Source organism: Silurus aristotelis, assembly GCF_946808225.1.
Source record: "Silurus aristotelis genome assembly, chromosome: 21".
Lineage (NCBI taxonomy): Eukaryota > Metazoa > Chordata > Actinopteri > Siluriformes > Siluridae > Silurus > Silurus aristotelis.
Genome location: NC_139594.1, coordinates 12,020,051 through 12,044,615, shown reverse-complemented (window position 1 = coordinate 12,044,615; position 24,565 = coordinate 12,020,051). Strand labels below are relative to the sequence as shown.

Here is a 24,565-nt window from a genome sequence, read left to right as displayed (position 1 = left end):
AGATATGATCTCTAGATTAGGCACACGTCACAGAAGAAGCATTGTTAGATATCATGAACACAACAGTGATCCAAACAATGACATTTCACTTCCTTCTTTTTTTTTATTTCCAATGCAAATCTGCCTCAATATGTTTGCATCACTTATGCTTTCTGGGACAAAAAAATTCCTTAAATATACCGTGACTCTACAGTTCACACACCTAAACATATTCATGATGCCAAATCAGACCCTGCCCAAAAAAAAAAAAAAAAAAAAACCAGCAATCCAGCAGAGTTAGAACAGATGTGAAAAGTCAGATGAGTGATGATTACACCTGAAGTGATATCTAAAAGAAAGAGGAAAAATGTGCAGCAGATGCAGAGAGATTTTTATTCTGCATTCAGAAAGATGCAAACTTTTGAACTCCACTGTACTTGAAAGAAATTGAAACGTTACACAAGTCTTCCTGTGTGGAAACAGTTGAGGTACGGCACTTCCTCATGTGGTTGCATTCACCACCACAGTAAAAACAATCTGTGTTTGTGATTTTGTGTGTGGATTTGGTCTGCTCAGGGCATGTTTTGTTTCTTCGTCGTCTGAGTGCACAATTATAGGTTCAAACGTTCATCAAGGACAGAAAAACTGCACAAAAAATACTGTACCACTGCACTGTACAATCATAAATCTGATGAATATGAAGGTGTAGGATAAAAACAGGACTTCGGTGTGCAATTTAAATGCTTCATTTTCATGCTAAAGTTTCCAAGCCCCCTTGCTCTTAATTAATTCCTTTCAAAACTGTAATGTTGCCTTGTTACTATGGTATAAGTGGAATAAAGCACCCGATGCATTAATAGTAACTCATCCTTGTGCCACATTGTGATCACATCTGATCACATCCCAGCCTGGATCATTTTCTTCTAACAGCACATATATATATAAAACATATATATGTACACGGGTAAGGCGTATATGCTGTATAGTACATTTATTGTGATTATTAATAGGCTTCGACACATCCAGAGGTTAAAAAATCTCTAAAACCTATATAGGGCAGTTGTGAAAGGATACTACCCATATGCCTTCACTCTCACACACGCATATATACATATATATATATACACAGAGATAGATAGATAGATAGATAGATAGATAGATAGATAGATAGATAGATAGATAGATAGATAGACAGACAGACAGACAGACAGACAGACAGACAGACAGAAGTGGTATCCTTTCCCACACACACACACACATATATATATATATATATATATATATATATATATATATATATATATATATATATATATATATATATGTGTGTGTGTGTGGGAAAGGATACCACTTCTATCTATCTATCTATCTATCTATCTATCTATCTATCTTTCTCTGTGTATATATATATATATATGGGTCAGAGAAGAGTTTAGCAATCTTTTTAAATGTGATCTAAGATGACATGATGTTTATGATCGCAGCTCCTGACTGTCACTATCTACATTGTAAAAAAAAAAATGAATATTAGAAATGATCCTGCTCTCCTGTGCAAAAGTCCAAAGCTAACATTGTTAGCAGCTAGCTTAGCAATCCGAAGCGAATGTGCAACGCCAGGTCATTGTTTACATTGCTAACTACAGATCCACTGCTCCTCAATCCTGATTCCTTTCTGACAATCTGGGATCATGTAATAATAAGAACTATCTTTCTAGGAACTGATCCAGTCCGGCTGTTGGATGTAGTATAGTGTATTGACTGTATTGTGGTGTATGGGTTTGGTTGTTGCACTGAATCAAATGAAATGGAAACAGGATTTCTCCATCAGTCCAGCAGTAGCTGGGGTAGGACACCTAATAACAACCAGCCTGCGGTCTAACGCGGTTGGGGATGTTTTTTCCGACATCAATATATAAGTGAAATAATAAGAATACAGTGTAAAAGTGGTGCAGGCCAGCTACACGGTGGCCCACACACACACTCAGAGAGTGAGACACACACACCCATACTAGGTAATAGGCTAATAGTACAAGTGCTAGTCGTCCTGCTCGCCACAGCTAGCAAAGATAATACACTGAGCTGCGACTATCATTTTGTTTCCTATTCCAAAATAAGTCGAATAAAATAATCAAATTGTAGATTTATCACCAAGAAATGCAGACATTATAGAATGCCAATTAGGTGAATGTGGTAATAAATCTCAGGTGAAATGAGTTAGCTAGTCCGGCTCTCAGAGGTTCAGACCTGGCTAATGCCTGCCTCATTTCCACATCCACACACTCGCCCGGTCACCGGAGATTTCCACCACTTTTCCTGCATTATAACTTCTCCTCCACAAAGCATTAAGCATCAATGCATTAAGCCCCGGGATAACAGCCGGGGGGCAGCGCGGAGCCCCAGGTCGTGACTTTACTCTTGGACAGTTATTAGAGCGCTCACCGGATTTGAAGAAGGCTGCTATGTCGGCTGTGTCCTTCGCCGCCTCCTCGGCTCCTTCCCCCGAGCTCATGGCTGTGGAAGAAAGCGCGGAGCGAATATCCTCCCTCAAACCAACCCGCTGCTTCCAGCCCGGGCGCGTCGCAGGGAATAAAATCCGGCCGTGTGCTGTAAGGGAGCAGGGACACGGACGGAGGGAGGAAAGAATAAAAGGAGAGCGCTTCTGCTAGGCTACGGACCACGAGCAATCCTCCATCTTGGATATAATACACACTTCTACACACACTGTTACTACCGCCGGCCGGCAGCCGAGCCGAGTACAGGCCGCTCGCGGCAGGAGGGACTGCGGGGGAGGGCGGGGCAACACTCAACCCCGGGCCTGAGACCCATCCTCACTAACACACATTCCCAATCACACACACACACACACACACACTTCCAATCATACACACACTAAATACACAGTACACACACTAAATACACAGTACACACACTCCTTACAAACTATACACACTATACACAATACATACACTCCTCACGAACTATACACACTACACACGGTACATACACTCCTTACAAACTATACACACTATACACAATACATACACACTACACACAGTACATACACTCCTTACAAACTATACACACTATACACAATACATACACACTATACACAATACATACACACTACACACAGTACATACACTCCTTACAAACTATACACACTATACACAATACATACACACTATACACAATACATACACACTACACACAGTACATACACTCCTTACAAACTATACACACTATACACAATACATACACACTACACACACTACACACAGTACATACACTCCTTACAAACTATACACACTATACACAATACATACACACTATACACAATACATACACTCCTTACAACCTATACACACACTCCTCACAAAATATACACACTACACACAATACATACACTATACACACACTCCTCACAAACTATACACAATACATACACTCCTCACGAACTATACACACACACTACATACACTATACACACACTCCTCACAAAATATACACAATCCTACACTCCTCACAAACTATACACACAATACATACACTATACACACACTCCTCACAAAATATACACACTATACACAATACATACACTCCTCACAAACAATACACACAATACATACACTATACACACACTCCTCACAAAATATACACACTACACACAGTACATACACTCCTCACAAACTATACACACAATACATACACTATACACACACTCCTCACAAAATATACACACTACACACAGTACATACACTCCTCACAAACTATACACACAATACATACGCTATACACACACTATACACAATACATACACTCCTCACAAACAATACACACTATACATGCACTATACACACACTCCTCACAAAATATACACACTATACACAGTACATACACTCCTTACAAACTATACACACAATACATACACTATACACACACTCCTCACAAACTATACACACTATACACAATACATACACTCCTCACAAACTATACACACGATAGATACACTATACACACACTCCTCACAAAATATACACCCTATACACAGTACATACACTCCTTACAAACTATACACACAATACATACACCATACACACTCCTCACAAAATATACACACTATACATACATTATACACACACTCCTCACAAAATATACACACAATACATACACTATACACACACTCCTCACAAACTATACACACTATACACAATACATACACTCCTCACAAACTATACACACGATACATACACTATATACACACACACACACACACACACACACACACACACACAGTAAATACACTGTACACACACATCACAATATACACACAACACAGTCACACACACTACACACAATACACAAACAAAAGATAAATATACCACACACAATACACCCATAAGATACATACACCACACAATACACACAAAAGATTCATAAATTACACACACAGCACATACTGTACACTATACATGCAACACACACACACACACACACACACACACACACACAAACATAATGCATTAGTGTGACCTGCATCAGTGGCATGTCATCAGGGTCAGAAAGGCCTTCTACAGTAATTTGGCCTAAACTTTTTCAGGGAACTGCCGTAAGTCCTTTACTATGAAGACTATTAAGAGGTTCTTGTAGCTTTAAGTCTATGTTGCTCAAAAGGTGTTGCTTTTTCAATCTGACCAATCATTTCACATCCTCATTTCACTGACATTTTATGGGGTTAATATCGATGCTTCTATTAGAGATAATGTCTGCCGGCAGTGCAGATGTGGCTGCAGTAAAAGTAGACTTGTGTTATTTCACTCTGCATGAGATTCCTGTTCTTTAAACTGCATTTCTCTATATTAATGGTTTCTAAAGCCGTGGCATCTTTTAGAGAAGTGAAGAAAAGAGTGCAGGCAGAAGTGATGAGTGATAGGAGTCATGGTGAGGGAGGCCAGACTGAGATAGTTTGGTCATGTGTAGAGGACGAACATGGGACGACTATATCGTTAGAAGAATGCTGAGGTCGGAGCCGTGAGGAAAAGAAAAAAGAGAAAGACCAAGGAGGAGGTGTATGGATGTGGTGAGGGAAGACATGCAGGTGGTTTATTTGAAAGAAATGTGTATAGAGGACAGGGTGTATGGAGACGGATGATCCGCTGTGGCGACCCTCTATTGAGAGCAGCCGAAAGAAAAAGAAGAAGATAGCCAAAATAATGGTATAATGAGGTGAATTGATTCAGGTAGAACACCACTGAAGGCCTAGGTGTAAAATGCACAACTTGCCACTGACTTGCAGAAATATTTAGCACCAATGACACCTTTTCCTTTTTTTTGTGTAGCGTTAAAAGCTGAACCTGGTGATAAATCTTGAACAGAAGTCTACCACAAGGCATCATCCACATTCACAATTATGGAAACCAGTGAACCTAGAGGAAACCCACATGTGCAAAGAGTATCAGTGGAACATCTCAAGGGCAATGAACATTTATGCAAGGTGCTCTATTCCAGAAATACAAAAGGTTTAAACAAGAGCGCATACATCAACGATTTTGTGCAGTTTTGCTGTCATTAGCACTTTATCATGTATGACTGCTGCATAGAATAGTTTATTGAATAGAACCCAGTGTATATAAAAGAGTTTGATCAGAGTTGTACTGACCCCTAGTGGTTAATGTCATTTTTCCCATTACGCTTTTTTTTAATACAGAATTTTACTCAGTAACCTCAAATTATTGTAATTTATACCACAAAAAAAATCTCATTATCTGATAGAGTGAAAATAAAAAAAATAAATAAATAAAAATAAAAAAAATTTATACAAGGAATTTCATTTTATTATTGCTGTTGATCAAGGGCTCCAGTGGTGACCACAGGAAAACACTACAATTTAAACTCAAAACCTTACAATTAAAAACTGAACACTGTCTTCACTTTTGAGTTCCCACACTCAAGTCTGATACACACACTTTATAACAGGGTTATTCCCTACAGGAAATTCTTCAAGATCGAAAACTGGAAACACGTGAAGATGCATGTTCTGGCATTAAAACAGACAGAGGCTGATTAGAGCTGCTCTAGCGCAAGTGATAACAGGAACCCGCTCATCTCATGGACGTTCCATAATATAACATCTCGTCCATTAATATTTTTTTTAATTGTAACCGTTGCAACTTGTTTTATAAGTGGAATAATACTTCATGATCCCATTGTCAATTATTGTGTACATTTTGCACCATGCCCTGCTTAATGATAGAATAATTCTATTAAAATAAAGCCTATATTAAATAGCTCAGTGCTTAAAGTTTTGCCTTTTTACTTCTTTTGGTTGAAAGGATCTGCCAAATTAGTGCCTAAAGGTAAAATTCTAGATTGTGTAAATGAACTAAATCTGTGCTTCTGTACTGTTGGCAGTAAGTGGAGCTTATGTTTTATTTAGAAATGCACTGTTGGTGATGTCTGTCTGGTGATGTGAAATACTAATTGCTAAATATAGTACACGATGTGAGAATCTGTAACGTGCCAGCTGTGCTGTTTGTTGGCCATTATGTTCTCAGTACTTGAGTGGTGTTAGTTCAGCTCCAGTTATTCTCTGCACTGTGTGAATGTTAGACAGTGAATATTAATCAGTGATGCTCTGCAGAAAGCGAAGCGAATCCTTGCCATCTTCATCAGAGGCATCAGGTAGTGCTTCAGTAGTACCAGAGCTCCCGTATAAGCCTTTCCTTAAATTTAGATTCAAAACACAGCATGTTATTAATGCTTTGTAATTGCTATGGTGGGTGTGTTTGCAAGGATGGAACAAGGATTGTGCAGTGACATTACTAATCAAAAGTACAAATTATATCCTACATTAGAATGATAAATCAGGGTTAAGAACTTTATGAAGCACATATGTTGTGGATAATCATGGTAATTAATTTATATGTATATATAACATTATGACCAGTGAGTGAATAACATCGGTTATCTCTTCATCATGGCACCTGTTAGTGGGTGGGATATTATTAGGCAGCAATTGAACATTCTGTCCTCAAAGTTGATGTGTAAGAAGCAGGAAAAATGGGCAAGTGTAAGTTTTACGAGGGCCAAATTGTGATTGCTAGACGACTGGGTCAGAGCATCTCCAAAACTGCAGCTCTTTCGGCTGTCCCCAGTCTGCAGTGGTCAGTATCTAACAAAATTTGTCCAAGGAACGAACAGGGATAAACTGTCAACCAGGTCATGGGCTGCCGAGACTCATTGATGCATGTGGGGAGCGAAGACTGGGCCGTGTGGTCCGATCCAACAGACGAGCTCCCGAAGTTCATATTGCTGAAGAAGTTACTGCTGTAAATGCTCAAAGGGTCAGGACTGTTGTGGCATCAAAAGGGGGAAGAAACATAATATTAAGCAGGGGGTCATAATGTTATGCCTGATCTGTGGCCATTAAGTTATGCCTGGTCTGTGTAAATCTCACTGTCTTGTAAACATGAATATACAGGTTTATTTTTGACCTCCATATCAGATTATTTGCTGTTAGATGGTGAAAACACGATTCCTTTCCAACACAGAGTATCGATTCATTCAGCGACTCCTATCAGGTGATTATACAGAATGAAGTACTACCTAGACATTGTGTGCATTGGTGCTGACATTATTATCTGGTGCAGGCACAGCCATAACACAATATCAGCGCTGACTGACAAGACGAAATACGGCCGAACCAGATGGATTATCCATTTGCTCCTTCTTATTTATCCCTAAAATTCCTTCAACAGAGAAACTAAAAGTAGATAGACTAAGCACATGTCATTCAATTACACAATAATTGATAGAACTATATAATTTTGATCTGTTTGTTTAGGATTTTTCTTGGTTTAACTTTATTTGGTATTCAGAAAAACATTGCATAACTCCAGTAGGGCATTATGGACTTGCGATATGTATTCAGGCAAAATATATTATTTTCTATTTATTATTTATTACATTGCATACTGTGCCAGAAATTCTCTGCAGCAATTCCCACTGCACATACCTAAATATAGATCTGTAATGTCTGCATATGTCATCCTGACTGTACCTTGTGTATAAATCTTTCTGCTGTATTAATTGCTGTATTTCTTTATTTCTATATTATAATTCCATTTTCTACAATTATTTGTGTGTGTGTGTGTGTGTGTGTGTGTGTGTGTGTGTGTGTGTGTGTCAATAAAAATAAACTCATTCTGAATCTGAATTATGTTTATCAAATTAAAAGCTATAATGCGTGTATGTAATGAAATGCAAAAACTTAGCATTTTTTATGATACTGAAACCTTGATAGTTAGTGATAGTTAATAGTTTTATTGGTGAGTTATTGATAGTTTCTATAATAATATCAGGCATCACTGTAAATCTCCTGTTTTCTTATAGACTCATATAATAGAAGATTATAAATCTTGCTATTTTTAATGTGCCTCACTGATTTACTGACTGCATATTATTCTGTTCTGTGAAATCTATTTTCATCACAGACTGACAAATTTTGTGAATTGTCTCATGATGCCAAGTCACAATTATTAGATAGCAAGTTATAATTTCATGGTACTGTTGTAAGTTCATAACACTAAGTTATATTTAACATATATATATATATATATATATATATATATATATATATTAAGTAATCAAACAATAAAAAAAAAAAAACCCTCATAACTGCCAGATTCTGAGACTATTAGAAACTAAGACAAAGTCATACTTTTGTGGTTATAGTCATCATTTAAAAACATCGTGTTAGGTTAGAATCATACCAACAGTATGTACTTATTAGTAAGTAACAGAAATGGGATTTTACAACATATAATTCCGAGAGACGGCAACGATTCTTGCCTGCAGTATTTGTAACCATGTTTACTCTGGGTGGAAAAACGACACGGCAAAGCGAACAAACACAAACAAGTAACTCTACAGCAACATCACATGGCCGGAAACCAGTAGAGATTGCAGATCTCATCTCAGTAAAGATTTTGACTAGGGTGTAAGTTTAGTAATTGTGGTGAAGGGGCCTTTATGATTAATATGTTTGATATCATATGTTTGAATGCTTGCTTTTGAGCTCTTTTTAAAACCTATTTAAAAGTAACCTACAGAAAACTGGTCCTAGAGCACTGGTTTGACATAATCAGATGGTTGGTTTGGTGGATAGTTAAGACCATCATTCATTCAGTAGCGTAGCCACAGCAGTCCTCCAGCGCACATTCTTCTGCAGTACATGGTGTACAGTTATATGTAGGAGCAGTATGTAGCTTGCTGGTGCAGTATAAAGTGTACAGTAAATCCTTCATGTATCCTACACTCTGGTGCAGCATGTGAAGCACAGAACATGTTTGTGCAGTACATAGTGTACTGTATAGACTGGCGAAGGATATGAAGTAATGAACTACAAATACCTTGTTACTGTACTTAAGTAGATTTTTCTGGTATCAGTACTTTACTGTTTTACTATTTTACTTTCACTCATCAATATTTTTATGCAAATATCAGCACTTTCTACTTCTTACATTTTACATTTAGTTTTAATCTGTTTCCTGACATGATCAATATTATATCAACAATATCAATTTATTCTTCACATTTTCTGCCCATCAACCTATTACTTGTCATTGCGTGGCTTTTTCAACCTTCCACTGGTGTATAATTCCCTGGCCATCACACACCACCGACATAAACTAGCCTAAAAAGATAACAACGAGTAAGGCAGATGTCAACAAGACATATGGCTAAGTTGGATGAGACAAAGGGAGTCACAGAGATGAGAACAGAAACATTCCTGATCATCATCATCTTTTTTCTGCTTGTGTTCTATATGAAGGTTGTTCACATTATTATAGATAACAAAATTTAAAATAGTTTTATATTAATATATTAATATGATTTGAGGTCCAGTTACCAGGGCGACATTAAAAAAATTTAGTAGTGATGGCTACTTTTTACTTAAGTACTTGTCAAAGACCAAACTTACTTTAACTTGGGTAAAAAAAAGTGCAGTATATATACAGTATATAGGCTATTTGCCTTCTCTGCAGGCCTGTGCAGTATAAAGTGTACAGTAAATCCCAGAACAGTGCATAGTGTATTGGTGCTGTACATAGCAGTAGGTGTAACTTAGTGGTTAAGATGTTGGACTTCTGATCAGACGGTTGTAAGTTTAAATACCACCACCATTAAGCTGCCACTGCTGGGCCTTTGACAAGGCCCTTAATCGTGTGGATACAGTATCCTGCTGTAGCGTGTAGTGTATTGTACATGCTGGTGCAGTGTGTATAGTGTACAGTGAATCCTGCAGCAGCATGTAGTGTATTGTACATGCTGGTGCAGTGTGTATAGTGTACAGTGAATCCTGCAGCAGCGTGTAGTGTATTGTACATGCTGGTGCTGTGTGTATAGTGTACAGTGAATCCTGCAGCAGCGTGTAGTGTATTGTACATGCTGGTGCTGTGTGTATAGTGTACAGTGAATCCTGCAGCAGCGTGTAGTGTATTGTACATGCTGGTGCTGTGTGTATAGTGTACAGTGAATCCTGCTGCAGCGTGTAGTGTATTGTACATGCTGGTGCTGTGTGTATAGTGTACAGTGAATCCTGCAGCAGCGTGTAGTGTATTGTACATGCTGGTGCTGTGTGTATGGTGTCCAGTATCCTGCTGTAGCGTGTAGTGTATTGTACATGCTGGTGCAGTGTGTATAGTGTACAGTGAATCCTGCAGCAGCGTGTAGTGTATTGTACATGCTGGTGCTGTGTGTATAGTGTACAGTGAATCCTGCAGCAGCGTGTAGTGTATTGTACATGCTGGTGCTGTGTGTATAGTGTACAGTGAATCCTGCTGCAGCGTGTAGTGTATTGTACATGCTGGTGCTGTGTGTATAGTGTACAGTGAATCCTGCAGCAGCGTGTAGTGTATTGTACATGCTGGTGCTGTGTGTATAGTGTACAGTGAATCCTGCAGCAGCGTGTAGTGTATTGTACATGCTGGTGCTGTGTGTATAGTGTACAGTGAATCCTGCTGCAGCGTGTAGTGTATTGTACATGCTGGTGCTGTGTGTATAGTGTACAGTGAATCCTGCAGCAGCGTGTAGTGTATTGTACATGCTGGTGCTGTGTGTATGGTGTACAGTATCCTGCTGTAGCGTGTAGTGTATTGTACATGCTGGTGCAGTGTGTATAGTGTACAGTGAATCCTGCAGCAGCGTGTAGTGTATTGTACATGCTGGTGCTGTGTGTATAGTGTACAGTGAATCCTGCAGCAGCGTGTAGTGTATTGTACATGCTGGTGCTGTGTGTATAGTGTACAGTGAATCCTGCAGCAGCGTGTAGTGTATTGTACATGCTGGTGCTGTGTGTATAGTGTACAGTGAATCCTGCTGCAGCGTGTAGTGTATTGTACATGCTGGTGCTGTGTGTATAGTGTACAGTAAATCCTGCTGTAGCGTGTAGTATATTGTACATGCTGGTGCTGTGTGTATAGTGTACAGTGAATCCTGCAGAACGTGTAGTGTATTGTACATGTTGGTGCAGTTTGTTTATAGTGTACAGTAAATCCTGCAGCAGCGTGTAGTGTATTGTACATGCTGGTGCAGTGTTTATAGTGTACAGTAAATCCTGCAGCAGCGTGTAGTGTAGTGTAGTGTCAGTGTTTGACAGTTGTGTAAACCACCCACTTCCGGTCTGCAGATGGCTTTTATTCTGTAGTGAAAATAAAAGAACAGGTGAGGCAGAATAAAGACATGAATTATCACGCCGGTGGATTGGAGAGAAAGGCGTTTGTTAAATCTTGGTGTTACGGGTTTTTTTTAGGGTTTGCATAGTTAAAGTAAATCTATAATCGCCAAAAAATTATTAGAAAATTGTTCCGGAAGTTAGCCACCTAGCATCGCCTGGGTATCGAGGTACACAGCAGGTAATTTCATCCCAATGCGTTTTTTTTGTTTTGTTTTGGAGATCAAGATAAATATAACGGTTATAAATCCATATTTTCTTTAATAACGCAATTGTAACCTACAGACAATATAATGAAGAATTGGTATCTTGGTCTTGGTGTCCGTGCAGGAGATAATTAGCCGAATCGGGGGTGAGAGGTGCAGTTATGGCCGACCTGCTGACTGTTTACGACGACGGAGAGTCCAACACGTTTATAGACTGCATGGTAACTCCAGCACGTGTAACCACTCACAAACAATTAAAGGTTGATTTTAATAAATACGTGATTTACAGGTGATTTTGGATCGCAGATACAGTTTTTGCTAGTGGTTAATGAATATAGACAGATAACCCTGTAAAATGCTTACAATTATTTATACTCCTTTGTTGAGTGTATGGAAATATGTGTGTTTTTAACAGATCTGTGACAAAAGAATAAGAGGAGACACTAACTATAAGATCCATGTGACCACTTTACAGCATCTGAAGGTATGTAGTGTAAAATACCACCTACTGTCATTAATTATATTATACATATTTATACATGGGTGTCTGTGTGTGTATATAATTACAATTTCATCTTTCATGTTTATCTATTTATCTAAGCACACATGTATATGAGAGTGCAAGAGTGTGAGAAGGGTAAAGATAATTGGTGGATAGATGCGTGCATATTGAGAGAGATGGATGGATGGATGGATGAAGAAACAGTCTGATGTGGAAGAAGAGTCACTTTATGATCAACTGTGACATTATGTGCTGTAATTCCACCACTATAACATGTTTTTTCTCCCAGCGATCCCAGTCATCTATCCTTTAAAGATTCTGTATGTTTCCTGGAAACGTACCACCATCTTGTTTTCGGCAAAAGTCACATAGTTGTTCAGTCTTTGGATTTCTCCAAAACTATTACAGTTTTAAAATAATCGAGTATTGAAAACCGAATTCCTCCTGATGCTGTTATATAAGACTTACAGAGGAGTCTTCTTCATGATGTTGTAAAGATCAGTGTTACTGGACCCTTCAGTCAGGCTCGTCATATAAACCTGATTCCCATGATGTATTTATTACCTGTTCATGGGAACTGCCAGTTCTTTCTGTTATGCTTGATGACTTGTCCTAATTTGTCACTGCAGTTCCTTCAGTAAAGAAGAAAACCCGTTTCTGGATCAGTACAGTGGAAGACGGTGCTGTACACGTCAAAGAAATGACAACGCTGTGAAAAGACCACAGCAGTAGTAACTGTAAATTTTGTCTATTGAAGATGTACACGGCAAAGCTTTCAGACATTTATAGCTTGAACGTTTCCTTTTCTCTTCAAATTTTAGGGAGTTTTGTCTTCTAGATGAACTGCTGAATGAATAGTCTCCACTTCTAATTTCTGAATAGTCATGTAATTCAGATTTCTAGCCTTTGCTGGAGATTTTTTTCTGCAGTCACTGGAAAATGTTGTTTGGCTTTGACTGCAAACAACCAAACATGATTTCTCACCATTAACTGCTTCAAACAAAATTCTCAACGAACATTTCGCCATATTATGTATAAATCCTGTAACTAATTCTTGCCTGAGAAATCACTGTTTTGCTTTCTATCACCGTTTCCCATCGAAACCTACACAGCAGTAAGAACAATCTGACCAGAATACATCAAGATTCTTTGAGATCCCGCAGCTTGTAAGCAGATAAAACGGTGAACCACTGGAGTGTCTGATTCAGATACTAATTTCTGTGTTCTGCTCTTCACAATCTGAAGAGGGTTGCCCTTTTGATTTTTAATTTCTATTGCTGCACAATCCTGTCATGTCCACTCTTGTTTATACCTTAATGAGAGATAAAATGGATCTGACGTTTGGATTGTTCTCGCGGTCGATCCCTCATTGAGTTCCCTTGTTTTGCTTTATTCCTGCTTCCTCACGTCACAGGATGAGTTATAAATGTCGATTTGCACTTTGTCATTATAATGCAAGGTGAGTATTGCACATGATTTCTGGATGGATTATGTTGGTCAAAAGTGCAAAGTATTGACTTTTGCTTTATCCACCGGCAATAACAAATTGCCATTTTATTCCACGTACAATAAAAAAAAAAAAAAAAGGACAATGTAAGTGTTGCATTTAAACATGTTTTACTTTTGTTTTTGAGAGAAACTGCTGGCAGGTCTCTGCTATGATATGCTTTACTCATCTGTACCTGTTTTCCATGCACTTTTGGCCTTAACTCTACAAAGAGGGAGCAAGCCCTAGCGGATAAGGGTAAGTCCACTTCCTGCGTCAAGATCAAGTTCATCATTTATTCCATTAGTAGGCTCTTTTTTTCTTTTTTTCTTTTTAAAGAAAATCATTTGCCAGGAAATCCCATTATGCATTCGTGTGTAATGGGGGATTAAAATCTAGGGTTTTTATTAGTTTTTGCTCTCAGATGTACTGTATGTTGTTTTTTTTTTTTTTTTTTTTTTTTTTTTTTTTTTTTTTTATTCTAAATTTCTTCTAGTGTATTTTATTTTTTTTGTTCGCACATGACCCCTACCAATCTGGTATACTGATCCTGTTTCTCCAAGGTACCTTTTTCTTTTAAAAGCTGCTTATGGGCTTAACTGCAGAGCAAATAATGTGAAACACTGATTTAAAAAAAAGGACTGGATACCTAGAGTGTGGATGTCACTCAACTAAATAGTCTGCCTTTGCAAAACAGGGCAGTCTGCTTTTCAACAAGAACAAATTCAGCTGCCATTCACCTGATATCAGAGTGTTACAACAGGGAGAATGGAACAGCATTCTCTTTCTATTTCAAAGCACTTTCCACCGAAAGAGAGCACAGCTTATTGTGCTGTCATGGACTTCTAACCACACATGGCTGTGGTATCACTGCATTGAGAATTTGAGCCATTTGAGAGAGAACCTTCAGTTCTAGATTAATAGCTGCATCTTAGAAACCAGGATTCAGATTGAACCTTGGATGCTACATGAGGTCATGAAATCATCCAGTTGATTTTCAAGGATTTCAGCAGACACTGGACTGTGAACTTCGGTTCCAGCAAAATGGATTTCCAAAGATCAGCGAATGTATTTTCTTAGAAATGTGATGTCTGCTTTTAAGAAGACTTTTCTCATCTACAAAGGAAGGCAGAGGCCATTACCCAGTTTGCAGGGATTTTAAAGTGGTCAAAAATGAATTTTAACGTGCCCTGCGTGTGTTTGAGCTGCCCCAGTCTTGAAGCACAGATGATACAATATCAGCTGGATACACAGTCACTCAGGGGGATTCGAATCAGCCTCTACTACTTAGAAGGCACTGATGATGTTTTCAGTGCTGAGAAAAATCAAGGTGGATGTACTGACACAGCTGAATTTGATGAATGTTTCCCTGTTCAGTGGTTATGACCTAACCACAGTGAAGGCAAATATGTCAAGTATTCCTCCAAGCAATCCTCTATAAAGCCATTGAAACCCGTAAGTTGAATAAATCTGACGTTCCTGAGAGAGAGCATACCGAAGCTCTACGAATCAATGTTGTTTTTCTTGTGACCGCCGAGGCTTATCTGAAGGATGGACTGACGGTGCAGGCATGAGATTTTAGAGATGGCTGATGGATAAAAGTAAAAGCTATATGTGGTAGCCAGATGCATTTGTGAAACTCAAGCCATCTGGTACCAAGACTAAGTCAGCTCTTATGCAAGAACTTGGACATAGATTAGATAGTGCTGCCAGTGAATCTTTTCTTCCTGGCAGCTGTTTCAATCCCACTGAAATAAGCACTTGCTCTGGATTGTAGAGTTGGTGTGGGTATGTCCTGGCAAGCAATGCCAGGGCTTTCAGAGTCAGATGTTTCGAACACCGTTATTTCCATTGCAGCTTGTTGCAAACCTTGCATAATTGTAGCCTTGTTCCTATGTTGTAAGTGGAAATTTGCAAATGGAAGAAATGACTTGTCAGAAGTGCACGTTTTTTTGAAGGTTTAAACCAATGCATTACGGAACGTCTCAGCTACATTTTTCTCACCAACAAGGTTTCTTTTACAAATCTGTCCAGCACTCGTCTTCTGATTCTTCACAGGTCTTCACAGGTTTATGACTGGAAGACCAGAACCGATCACATGACTGATCAATTATTTCATAATTTTTCTCCCAATTGTTGAACTGACTTTACCATTGAACTGGCACGAGTTCATAAAGACCAACTTGACGCACATATTTTACAACTCTTATTTTGTATTTGTGCTCCAAGCCAGTAAAATAAAATAAAACATTAATTTAAAGTCCTAAATTTTTCATTTCTCCGGCTGTATCACTGATCAGATTGTTTCCCTTAATGTTTTGCTTGACTTATTTGCACTGACTTTATAGGCCTGGTCCCAAGGCCAACCCCGCTGCCACAGTGGACCAGTATCAGAGAGTACTTGACCTACCTGAACCTTAATGAGCCCATTATTGGTAAGTAGTTGTGATGCATGTGTTTAATACAAAGCATTGTATTTATCGACCATCGACTGTCTTATGGACATTTTCATGAAGTACATTAACTACTGTGTAGAGTTTGTTTAATAATGTGTGCTATTTATGCTTAGGGCTTGGGGACTTGGTACAAGAGGAGGATTCTTTCTCAAGTGATGGCAAAGCCGTCCTGCAGTACAGGTGTAGACTGTGTGCAGTCCAGATGGACCTCTTTGACATGACCACTCATGTGGTGGGTCGCAGGCACCGGCAGAAATACTTGGTAAGACTAAGGCCTTTCTTTTATCCTGGGTGAGGAGTCAAATGAAGAACTCAAATGTATTTGTTCAAAATTGGAATTTGATTAGAATTTTCTTTTGTTCTTGAACTGAGTGACTGTAACGGGTTTTCTTTTGTGTGCTTTTCAGGAGCGGCATCGGAAAGAGTTAGTGACATGGGAAAAGACTTCAGAGAAGCAAGCAGGTGTTGTTGCGAGGGCCAAGGCTGCAATAGTAGAAAAGCAGGAGGGCTGGGGAAATCCAGTGGTATGTATTCATGCATTTATCTTTTCTAACTGCTGCATGCTTTGCTAAATACTTTTGCTTTACATGGCAAAACTCTCATGAGTTACACACGAACAACTTTTTGTCCAGTCTACATCGCACTTAATGATTATACATCTCCCTACGTTGGTGAAACAAGCATAGTTATTGTATGCACCACAGGCTGTATTATGACTTTCAATATGTAGTATTTTAAAACGTGTAGAAGGTTGAAACATGATTTGAATGGACTTTCATTCAAAACAGAAAACAAGCTTGAACAAAGGGACTGGGATCAGAATATGTATTTAGGCTATATGTTTTTATTTGCATTTGCCCAGGAGATAAGGACTTAACATTAAGGAAAAAAAAATTATAATGCATTTATATATACTTATAATGCTCTTATGTGACTTAGCATGATTGTTCTAAATCCCCCCACCTGATGCGCCACCCACACTGACCTAAACTACATAGAGCAGCTTCAAGTAGGTGGATTAATAATTGTTTATGGATCTCGGATCATCTCTTTAGAATCAGGAACACACGGGAATGTGAAAATACTGACAACATGAAGTAAAGTCATCCTATAACTCTTCTACTGACTCTCCTACTCCTAATGAAGTCCATAAAGCTACCAGAACCATTACATGAGTGATATGAGTAGAATAAAATTTTATCTCGCAGCCAAAACGTTGTGCCTTTTCTATAAAATATCCAGAACTCTTTAGCGAGAGATTAAATGTTTATTGCACGTCTTTATTTCCTCATTGTCCGTATTAATGCACTCTGAGTTTGTATCTTATTACATTGTATTGGCGACCACATTTTAGCCTACAATTTCAGGCCTCCAATCAGTGGGACTGGGCAGCACGTTGGAGCTTTTACTTGGCTAGTAGCTAACTGATGAATTAGACTTTTACACCCTTGGAATGGGTTTTTATACAGGCCTCCTGGAATTACTTGACGTAGAATCAAGGTTTTTTTGCCACTGTTAAGACTGGTATGCTGATCAGGGATAAACAATTATAAGGAAAACATACACAACCTTATAACCGCTTTATCTGTGTAAAGCTGCTTGGGGACTATGTCCATCTGTAAAAAGTGCTATACAGATAAAATTGAATTGAATCATATCCTGCTTTCCAGAAAACTAATCCGAAAGATTTCAGTATGAAATGTCCTTAACAGAGAGGGATTGATTTTGTAAAGCAGAACGAAAACTGTGAAATGCCATTGTGAGGGCCTAAAAGGGGACAAGAAAACTGATCTGCAATGGTTAAACCAGTAAACAACAGTTTCGTGTCAGAGATTGTGTACAAGATTCCTGAGTAAATTTATATATGAATTTTAGTGATCTTTTTATTTTATTTCAGCCACTCGTCAGATCAGAAAGAGGAAGGCCACAGAGAAACAGAGGTGAGTGTTGTACTTGCAACTATTCTTCGACCGTGCCTTTTGATCGTTTGCATTATTACCTTTTATAATACCATCGTTGTTACATCAAAGTGCAATTTATTTTTGTGACCGTATAAAAAGGAGCAGAACAAGAGCGCCCACCATTACTCCGAGGAAACGTTTCTTCTGGGCGTGACGGAGACGAGCACAGCTTCTACAATCGATCGCGTATGAAGGAAGATGAGTACAGGGGGCCATCTCATTACCCCGAGGATAACCAATATAACAAGTCATTTAGAGATGAGGTCTCTCCCCACCCCTCCAGTTCAGGGGATAACCGATATGACGCACCATATTCTAAAGATGACAGGCAGCAAACGTCTTATCGCGAGACTGATTACATGGAAAGACCTAATTGGAAGGAGAAAATGAAGGCAGGGTCTTTTTCAGATGATGGATCTTGCACTCGACAAAGTCTGGACAAAGGTGATCCACAGCCTTATCAAGAGAAATGGTACCCCGAAACAAATTCCAGCAGAGGTGCATACAAAAGTGGAGATGACAATTATTATGAGGGAAACATTTCACAATGCAGGTTTGGTGAGTCAGGAATAGAGTCTTGGAAGCAAGATAGTGTAAGGATGCAAGAGCCGATGTACACTACGCTCCACGGATCAGGACCCGGCGCCGATAAAAGGCAGTGGCAGGGAAGAAACTTGCCATATACGGAGCAAGGAAGAGACCGTTTCCAGGACATGGATGAACCTGGACATGGGTCTTCTGAGATGCAAGACTATAACAAAAGACCGAGTTACTACCCGAGTGAAGATGCTACACCTGCAAAAAAGCAACGGAAGAGTAGATTCTCTGATGGCTCAACACTAGAGATGAACTTTGCACAGAAGAGGTGAGGATAGACTTACAAACTCGTGGTGTACCTATAAGCATCCCTTTGGTAGTCTGAGAAATAAACATTGGCCATGCTCTGTAAGTGGGAGGTGTGGCATTACTGCTCCCCCCTTGTCAGTTAGAGCCGCTCTAGCTAGATCTGTGTACTCATGTACAGTGCCTTGTGAAAGTATTCGGCCCCCTTGAACTTTGTGACCTTTTGCCACATTTCAGGCTTCAAACAAAGATATAAAACTGTAATTTTTTGTGAAGAATCAACAACAAGTGGGACACAATCATGAAGTGGAACGAAATTTATTGGATATTTCAAACTTTTTCAACAAATAAAAAACTGAAAAATTGGGCGTGCAAAATTATTCAGCCCCCTTAAGTTAATACTTTGTAGCGCCACCTTTTGCTGCGATTACAGATATAAGTCACTTGGGGTATGTCTCTCAGTTTTGCACATCGAGAGACTGAAATTTTTTGCCCATTCCTCCTTGCAAAACAGCTTGGCTCAGTGAGGTTGGATGGAGAGCATTTGTAAACAGCAGTTTTCAGTTCTTTCCACAGATTCTTTCTTAAATGGATTCAGGTCTGGACTTTGACTTGGCCATTCTAACACCTGGATATGTTTATTTGTGAACCATTTCATTGTAGATTTTGCTTTATGTTTTGGATCATTGTCTTGTTGGAAGACAAATCTCCGTCCCAGTCTCAGGTCTTTTGCAGACTCCATCAGGTTTTCTTCCAGAATGGTCCTGTATTTGGCTCCATCCATCTTCCCATCAATTTTAACTATCTTCCCTGTCCCTGCTGAAGAAAAGCAGGCCCAAACCATGATGCTGCCCCCACCATGTTTGACAGTGGGGATGGTGTGTTCAGGGTGATGAGCTGTGTTGCTTTTACGCCAAACATAACGTTTTGCATTGTTGCCAAAAAGTTTGATTTTGGTTTCATCTGACCAGAACACCTTCTTCCACATGTTTGGTGTGTCTCCCAGGTGGCTTGTGGCAAACTTTAAACGAAACTTTTTATGGATATCTTTAAGAAATGGCTTTCTTCTTGCCACTCTTCCATAAAGGCCAGATTTGTGCAGTATACGACGGATTGTTGTCCTATGGACAGAGTCTCCCACCTCAGCTGTAGATCTCTGCAGTTCATCCAGAGTGATCATGGGCCTCTTGGCTGCATCTCTGATCAGTCTTCTCCTTGTAGGAGCTGAAAGTTTAGAGGGACGGCCAGGTCTTGGTAGATTTGCAGTGGTCTGATACTCCTTCCATTTCAATATTATCGCTTGCACAGTGCTCCTTGGGATGTTTAAAGCTTGGGAAATCTTTTTGTATCCAAATCCGGCTTTAAACTTCTCCACAACAGTATCTCGGACCTGCCTGGTGTGTTCCTTGTTCTTCATGATGCTCTCTGCGCTTTAAACGGACCTCTGAGTCTCACAGTGCAGGTACATTTTATACGGAGACTTGATTACACACAGGTGGATTCTATTTATCATCATTAGTCATTTAGGTCAACATTGGATCATTCAGAGATCCTCACTGAACTTCTGGAGAGAGTTTGCTGCACTGAAAGTAAAGGGGCTGAATAATTTTGCACGCCCAATTTTTCAGTTTTTTATTTGTTAAAAAAGTTTGAAATATCCAATACATTTCGTTCCAGTTCATGATTGTGTCCCACTTGTTGTTGATTCTTCACAAAAATTTACAGTTTCATATTATGTTTGAAGCCTGAAACGTGGCAAAAGGTCGCAAAGTTCAAGGGGGCCGAATACTTTCGCAAGGCACTGTATGTGGGGAAAAAAGCCGTTTTCTCTAACTCTAAGCACATTATGTGGCCAAGATTTTGCCAAATCAGCTTAATGCCAGGCGTGCTTACTGTAATTCAACCAAACCTTGTGTCTGAATGGGCAAATAACTACAGCCATATTCTGTAATCTAGTGGGAAACCTTTAAGTTTTGGAGAATCTTGGCTTTTCAAAAGAATGACCAACTCCTATTACTTTTTATGTTTGGCCTTATAGTGGAACGAGTGGGCATTAGGATTTCCATTAGCATATAATGTATATAAACAGTAATGTTGTTTTCAACAAGCAAAGCTACTAGCTAATCTTTTTTAGGGTGCATTTTTACCAACTTTATTTTCTTCTTTAGCCAATTTGATTCAGTGGCTTCAAAATATCAACAGAAAGGAAGAGCAGCTCCCACAAATAGTCAGGTAAATATACAGAGCTGAACAAGCTCAATCTGCTTTGTGTTTTCACTTTAACTTAGCGTGCAGCATCAATTTCAGGTCTTTTTATAAATACCTTGTTGTATTTATTAGGCCTTTGGAAACACTGAGTCAACTGCAGCTCCAAAGATGGAAAATGTTTTGGATATTCTGGTAAGTCCAGACTTTAACCACTGCTTGATCTAACAGTTTCTAACAAGATCGTTTATTTTTAATTTTTTTACTTTAATCAGATTGCAAAAAAACCTTGACTTGGAAAATATTTGTTTTTTTTGTAGAATGGCATCCAAATTGAGAATGTGCAAGAGGCTAACTTCTTGAAGGAAAAGTTATGTGATCTTCTTAAAGAGTTTCAATTAAATAAAGCTCAACGCAGTCGGGTAGGAACCGAATTCATTTCATTTCGATACTCTTCAGTAACATTCGATTCGCTTAATTTTAATTTAGTGCAGTCTTCTTTTTTCCCCATTTTCTCTGCCAAGACTTCAACCGATTACAGTGACGGTTATCACGGTGGTAACGAAATGGAGTCGCGCAGAGATATGCCAGAGCCAAGACATTTAGATGACCAAGGATTTCAGGAGCCTGCGAGATATGACCGTGACTTTCAGGGCCCCAGGGATTATTCACACACAAGGCATGTGGAAGAAAAGCCAAAAAGCATGAGGCAAAACAGAGGTCCCGATGAACCGGAATATCAGTGGGATTCTTATAGAACGGGCTCAGCTGGCCGGTCTGAGGATCGCATGTCTCGCCATCCAGATGATAGAAGAGGATACAGAGGTTTAGGTACAATAATCATTGTTCATTGTTGTTTATTATTATTCTTCTAGTAGAAAGTACACCTTTTATTTTAACCGAAAGCATGTTTTGTTTTTTGTTTTTTTTCCCCCCCTCCAGAGTCTGCCTGGAATTCTAGACCTTTAAGGGAGGAAGAAAGGTTCTATCCTGGAGAACATCGTTATCAGCATGACTATCGTTCGGGTGGTGATCTCTACGACCCGTTTGAGCCTTCATTATCTCCACCATTGGAAACCGGCTCTTCCACGCTTGACAAACTCGCCTCCACGCTTCTGGAACTGGTGGCACGCAAAGCACATTAAACACCCCCGCTATCATTCTGTGTTCAAAAATTAATCAGTCATATAGTGCTAGTGTGATCCTGTATAAGCTTTTTTTTTTAAATATCATAACATCTTTCATATGGTTAATGGCATACTGATGTCTGTGCGAAATTGTGGTAATAAACACTTTTTGTTCCTCACTTCTGCACTCGTTTCTTACCTAAACTCTGCTCTCAATGGCAGCATCTTACTGACAATGCATCATGTTGTCGGCTACGGTATTTGAAGTTGCTTGCTTGTCTTTTCACACGGTTGTTTATACACTGATTTAGTAGCACTGTATTTTCCAGGGCAAATTGATTCAAAATTATTGCCAACCTTGGGATGAATTAGGAACAATACTAAAATAATAATGTAGATTTTGTTTTTTATTTGTAATATTTCATTGCATGTAGTGTGAGGGTCTTGGTGCAATATCCATGGGATGCCAAGTCTACTTCAGGCTTGAACAACCAGGGGCCTGTTCCAGAAACCAGGATTTATGGCTCAGCGAGTTCACTTTAAAGAAACCGTTTGGCTAAAAAATTAAATTTACACAAGTTCCCCATACCTCATATGTAACTGATTAACCAATGCACGTGTTTGCTTCTTTCACTTTGTACTGACACTGTTGCTTAAAAATCCTGTCAATCCTCCCCCTAGATCCTTTCTAACCTGGCAGTAGTGGTGGCTAATACTCTATGAAAGTTTATATGTATTCAAAGTATTTTTTTATTCAAGAAAACACCTGGTGGTGTGAGTTAACACATTTCTATTAAACGCCATTGTAACTGAGTGCAGGCTCTAGCTTCTCACAGAGAAATGAAATGATAGCACACGGAAAGCTTCATGCAACACAGAAATATCAATATAAATCCATTTAATGTGCTTCTGGGTAGGCTATTCCTTTCAAGCAAAAATGCTTGCACCGGAGGCGTGAAGTCCAGCTGGCTTGCTCATCAGGGATAAACAAATATAAGGAACTACCTTGTATGCAATAAACTTACACATTCTTTTATATAACCTTATTACCGTTTTATCTGTGTAAAACTGCTTTAAGACCATGTCCGTTGTATAAAGTGCTGTACACATAAAATTGAAGTCAAGTGAGGCAGTGCCACAAAACACAAGGTATTTGTGTTCATCTGGCTCTGTCTGTCCAGTACCTCACCCGCCCTTGACTTCACTACATGTCACGGGTATGCATTTCTTCTACAAAAGCAAAAAAGTATTGTGGGTTCACCATTCAAAGGCTGTCCTGATGTTTAATATGTCAGTGATTTTTTTGTATTGTACTCTGTCTGGACTGATAGAGCAGGAGTGTGAGTGTGAGAATCACAAGTGAATGATGCTGTTGAAGTCAAGCTTCTCAGCCTAAAACTCCATTTTGTTTTATTAAGTCCACCACATGTAACAATGCCTGGGGTATGAGCTGAAAATAGAGTTACATATTTAAATAAATTGCTAAAATTGCAAACAGATGGCACAGTGATATGAGGGCTTTGGATTGGAATTGCTGGAGGTAATAATTCAGTTCAATTCATTGTTATTTGTATAGCGCTTTTAACAATGAACATTGTCTCAAAGCAGCTTTACACAGATAATGTGGTGATTAAAAGTGAATATTTTCTTTATAAGTAAATTTGTCCCTGATGATTGAGCCGGTGGCGACCGTGGCAAGGAAAAACTCCCCGAGATGGCATAAGGAAGAAACCTTGAGAGGAACCAGACTCAAGAGGGAACCCATCCTCATCTGGGTTGCACCAAATGTCCATTTATAGCAGATATACGATGTTGCGGGGTACAGTGATGATGATCAGAAGTGAAAAGTAGTCCTGAGTCAATGTAGCAGACTGTTGACATTAACTACAGTCCAATCCATCCTCAAAGCGCCTGTTCTTACTCCGGAATTTCATGGAACCACCCAAGGCGTTGATGGGAAACCGTCCCAAGCTGCACAGAGAGGCCTTCAGTACAGCATTACTGAGTATGTAATAATAAGAGTGTCCAGGTACTGTGAGATTTAGGTTCCAACAAAACACAGAAAAAAG

At 39.1% G+C, this 24,565-nt stretch overlaps 2 protein-coding genes across 11 annotated transcripts in view; one reads left to right on the top strand and one right to left on the bottom strand.

The window, feature by feature from the left end:
• trioa (trio Rho guanine nucleotide exchange factor a) overlaps nucleotides 1-2,807 on the bottom strand; it is a 111,393-nt gene extending 108,586 nt beyond the window's left edge. For 4 of the 8 annotated variants that reach the window (XR_014530549.1, XR_014530550.1, XR_014530551.1 and 1 more), the window contains exon 1: nucleotides 2,419-2,765. Coding sequence is in view for 4 of the 8 variants with exons in the window: in XM_083523321.1 (XP_083379447.1) it covers nucleotides 2,419-2,488 (70 nt within the window). In the remaining 4 variants the exon portion in view is untranslated. Of the gene's footprint in view, nucleotides 1-2,418 lie in introns of all 8 variants that reach the window. The other 4 variants (XM_083523318.1, XM_083523319.1, XM_083523321.1 and 1 more) reach the window with 3 other exon arrangements.
• Nucleotides 2,808-11,184: 8,377 nt separating this feature from the next.
• LOC310717045 (uncharacterized protein) lies at nucleotides 11,185-22,675 on the top strand. Of its 3 annotated transcripts, XM_083524702.1 has the most exons (16): nucleotides 11,185-11,521; nucleotides 11,626-11,700; nucleotides 11,789-11,891; nucleotides 12,041-12,137; nucleotides 12,332-12,400; nucleotides 14,138-14,162; nucleotides 16,253-16,339; nucleotides 16,474-16,622; nucleotides 16,768-16,884; nucleotides 18,258-18,300; nucleotides 18,421-19,186; nucleotides 21,333-21,396; nucleotides 21,505-21,564; nucleotides 21,690-21,791; nucleotides 21,894-22,200; nucleotides 22,312-22,675. In XM_083524702.1, exons 4-16 carry the CDS (start codon nucleotides 12,078-12,080, stop codon nucleotides 22,512-22,514), a joined length of 2,052 nt encoding a protein of 683 aa, XP_083380828.1. In that variant the 5' UTR covers nucleotides 11,185-11,521; nucleotides 11,626-11,700; nucleotides 11,789-11,891; nucleotides 12,041-12,077; the 3' UTR covers nucleotides 22,515-22,675. The 3 variants fall into 3 exon arrangements, with proteins under 3 accessions (XP_083380828.1, XP_083380830.1, XP_083380829.1); XM_083524704.1 differs by lacking the exons at nucleotides 11,185-11,521; nucleotides 14,138-14,162 and having other exon boundaries at nucleotides 11,629-11,700; XM_083524703.1 differs by lacking the exons at nucleotides 11,185-11,521; nucleotides 14,138-14,162 and having other exon boundaries at nucleotides 11,637-11,891.
• The last annotated feature ends 1,890 nt before the right edge of the window (nucleotides 22,676-24,565 follow it).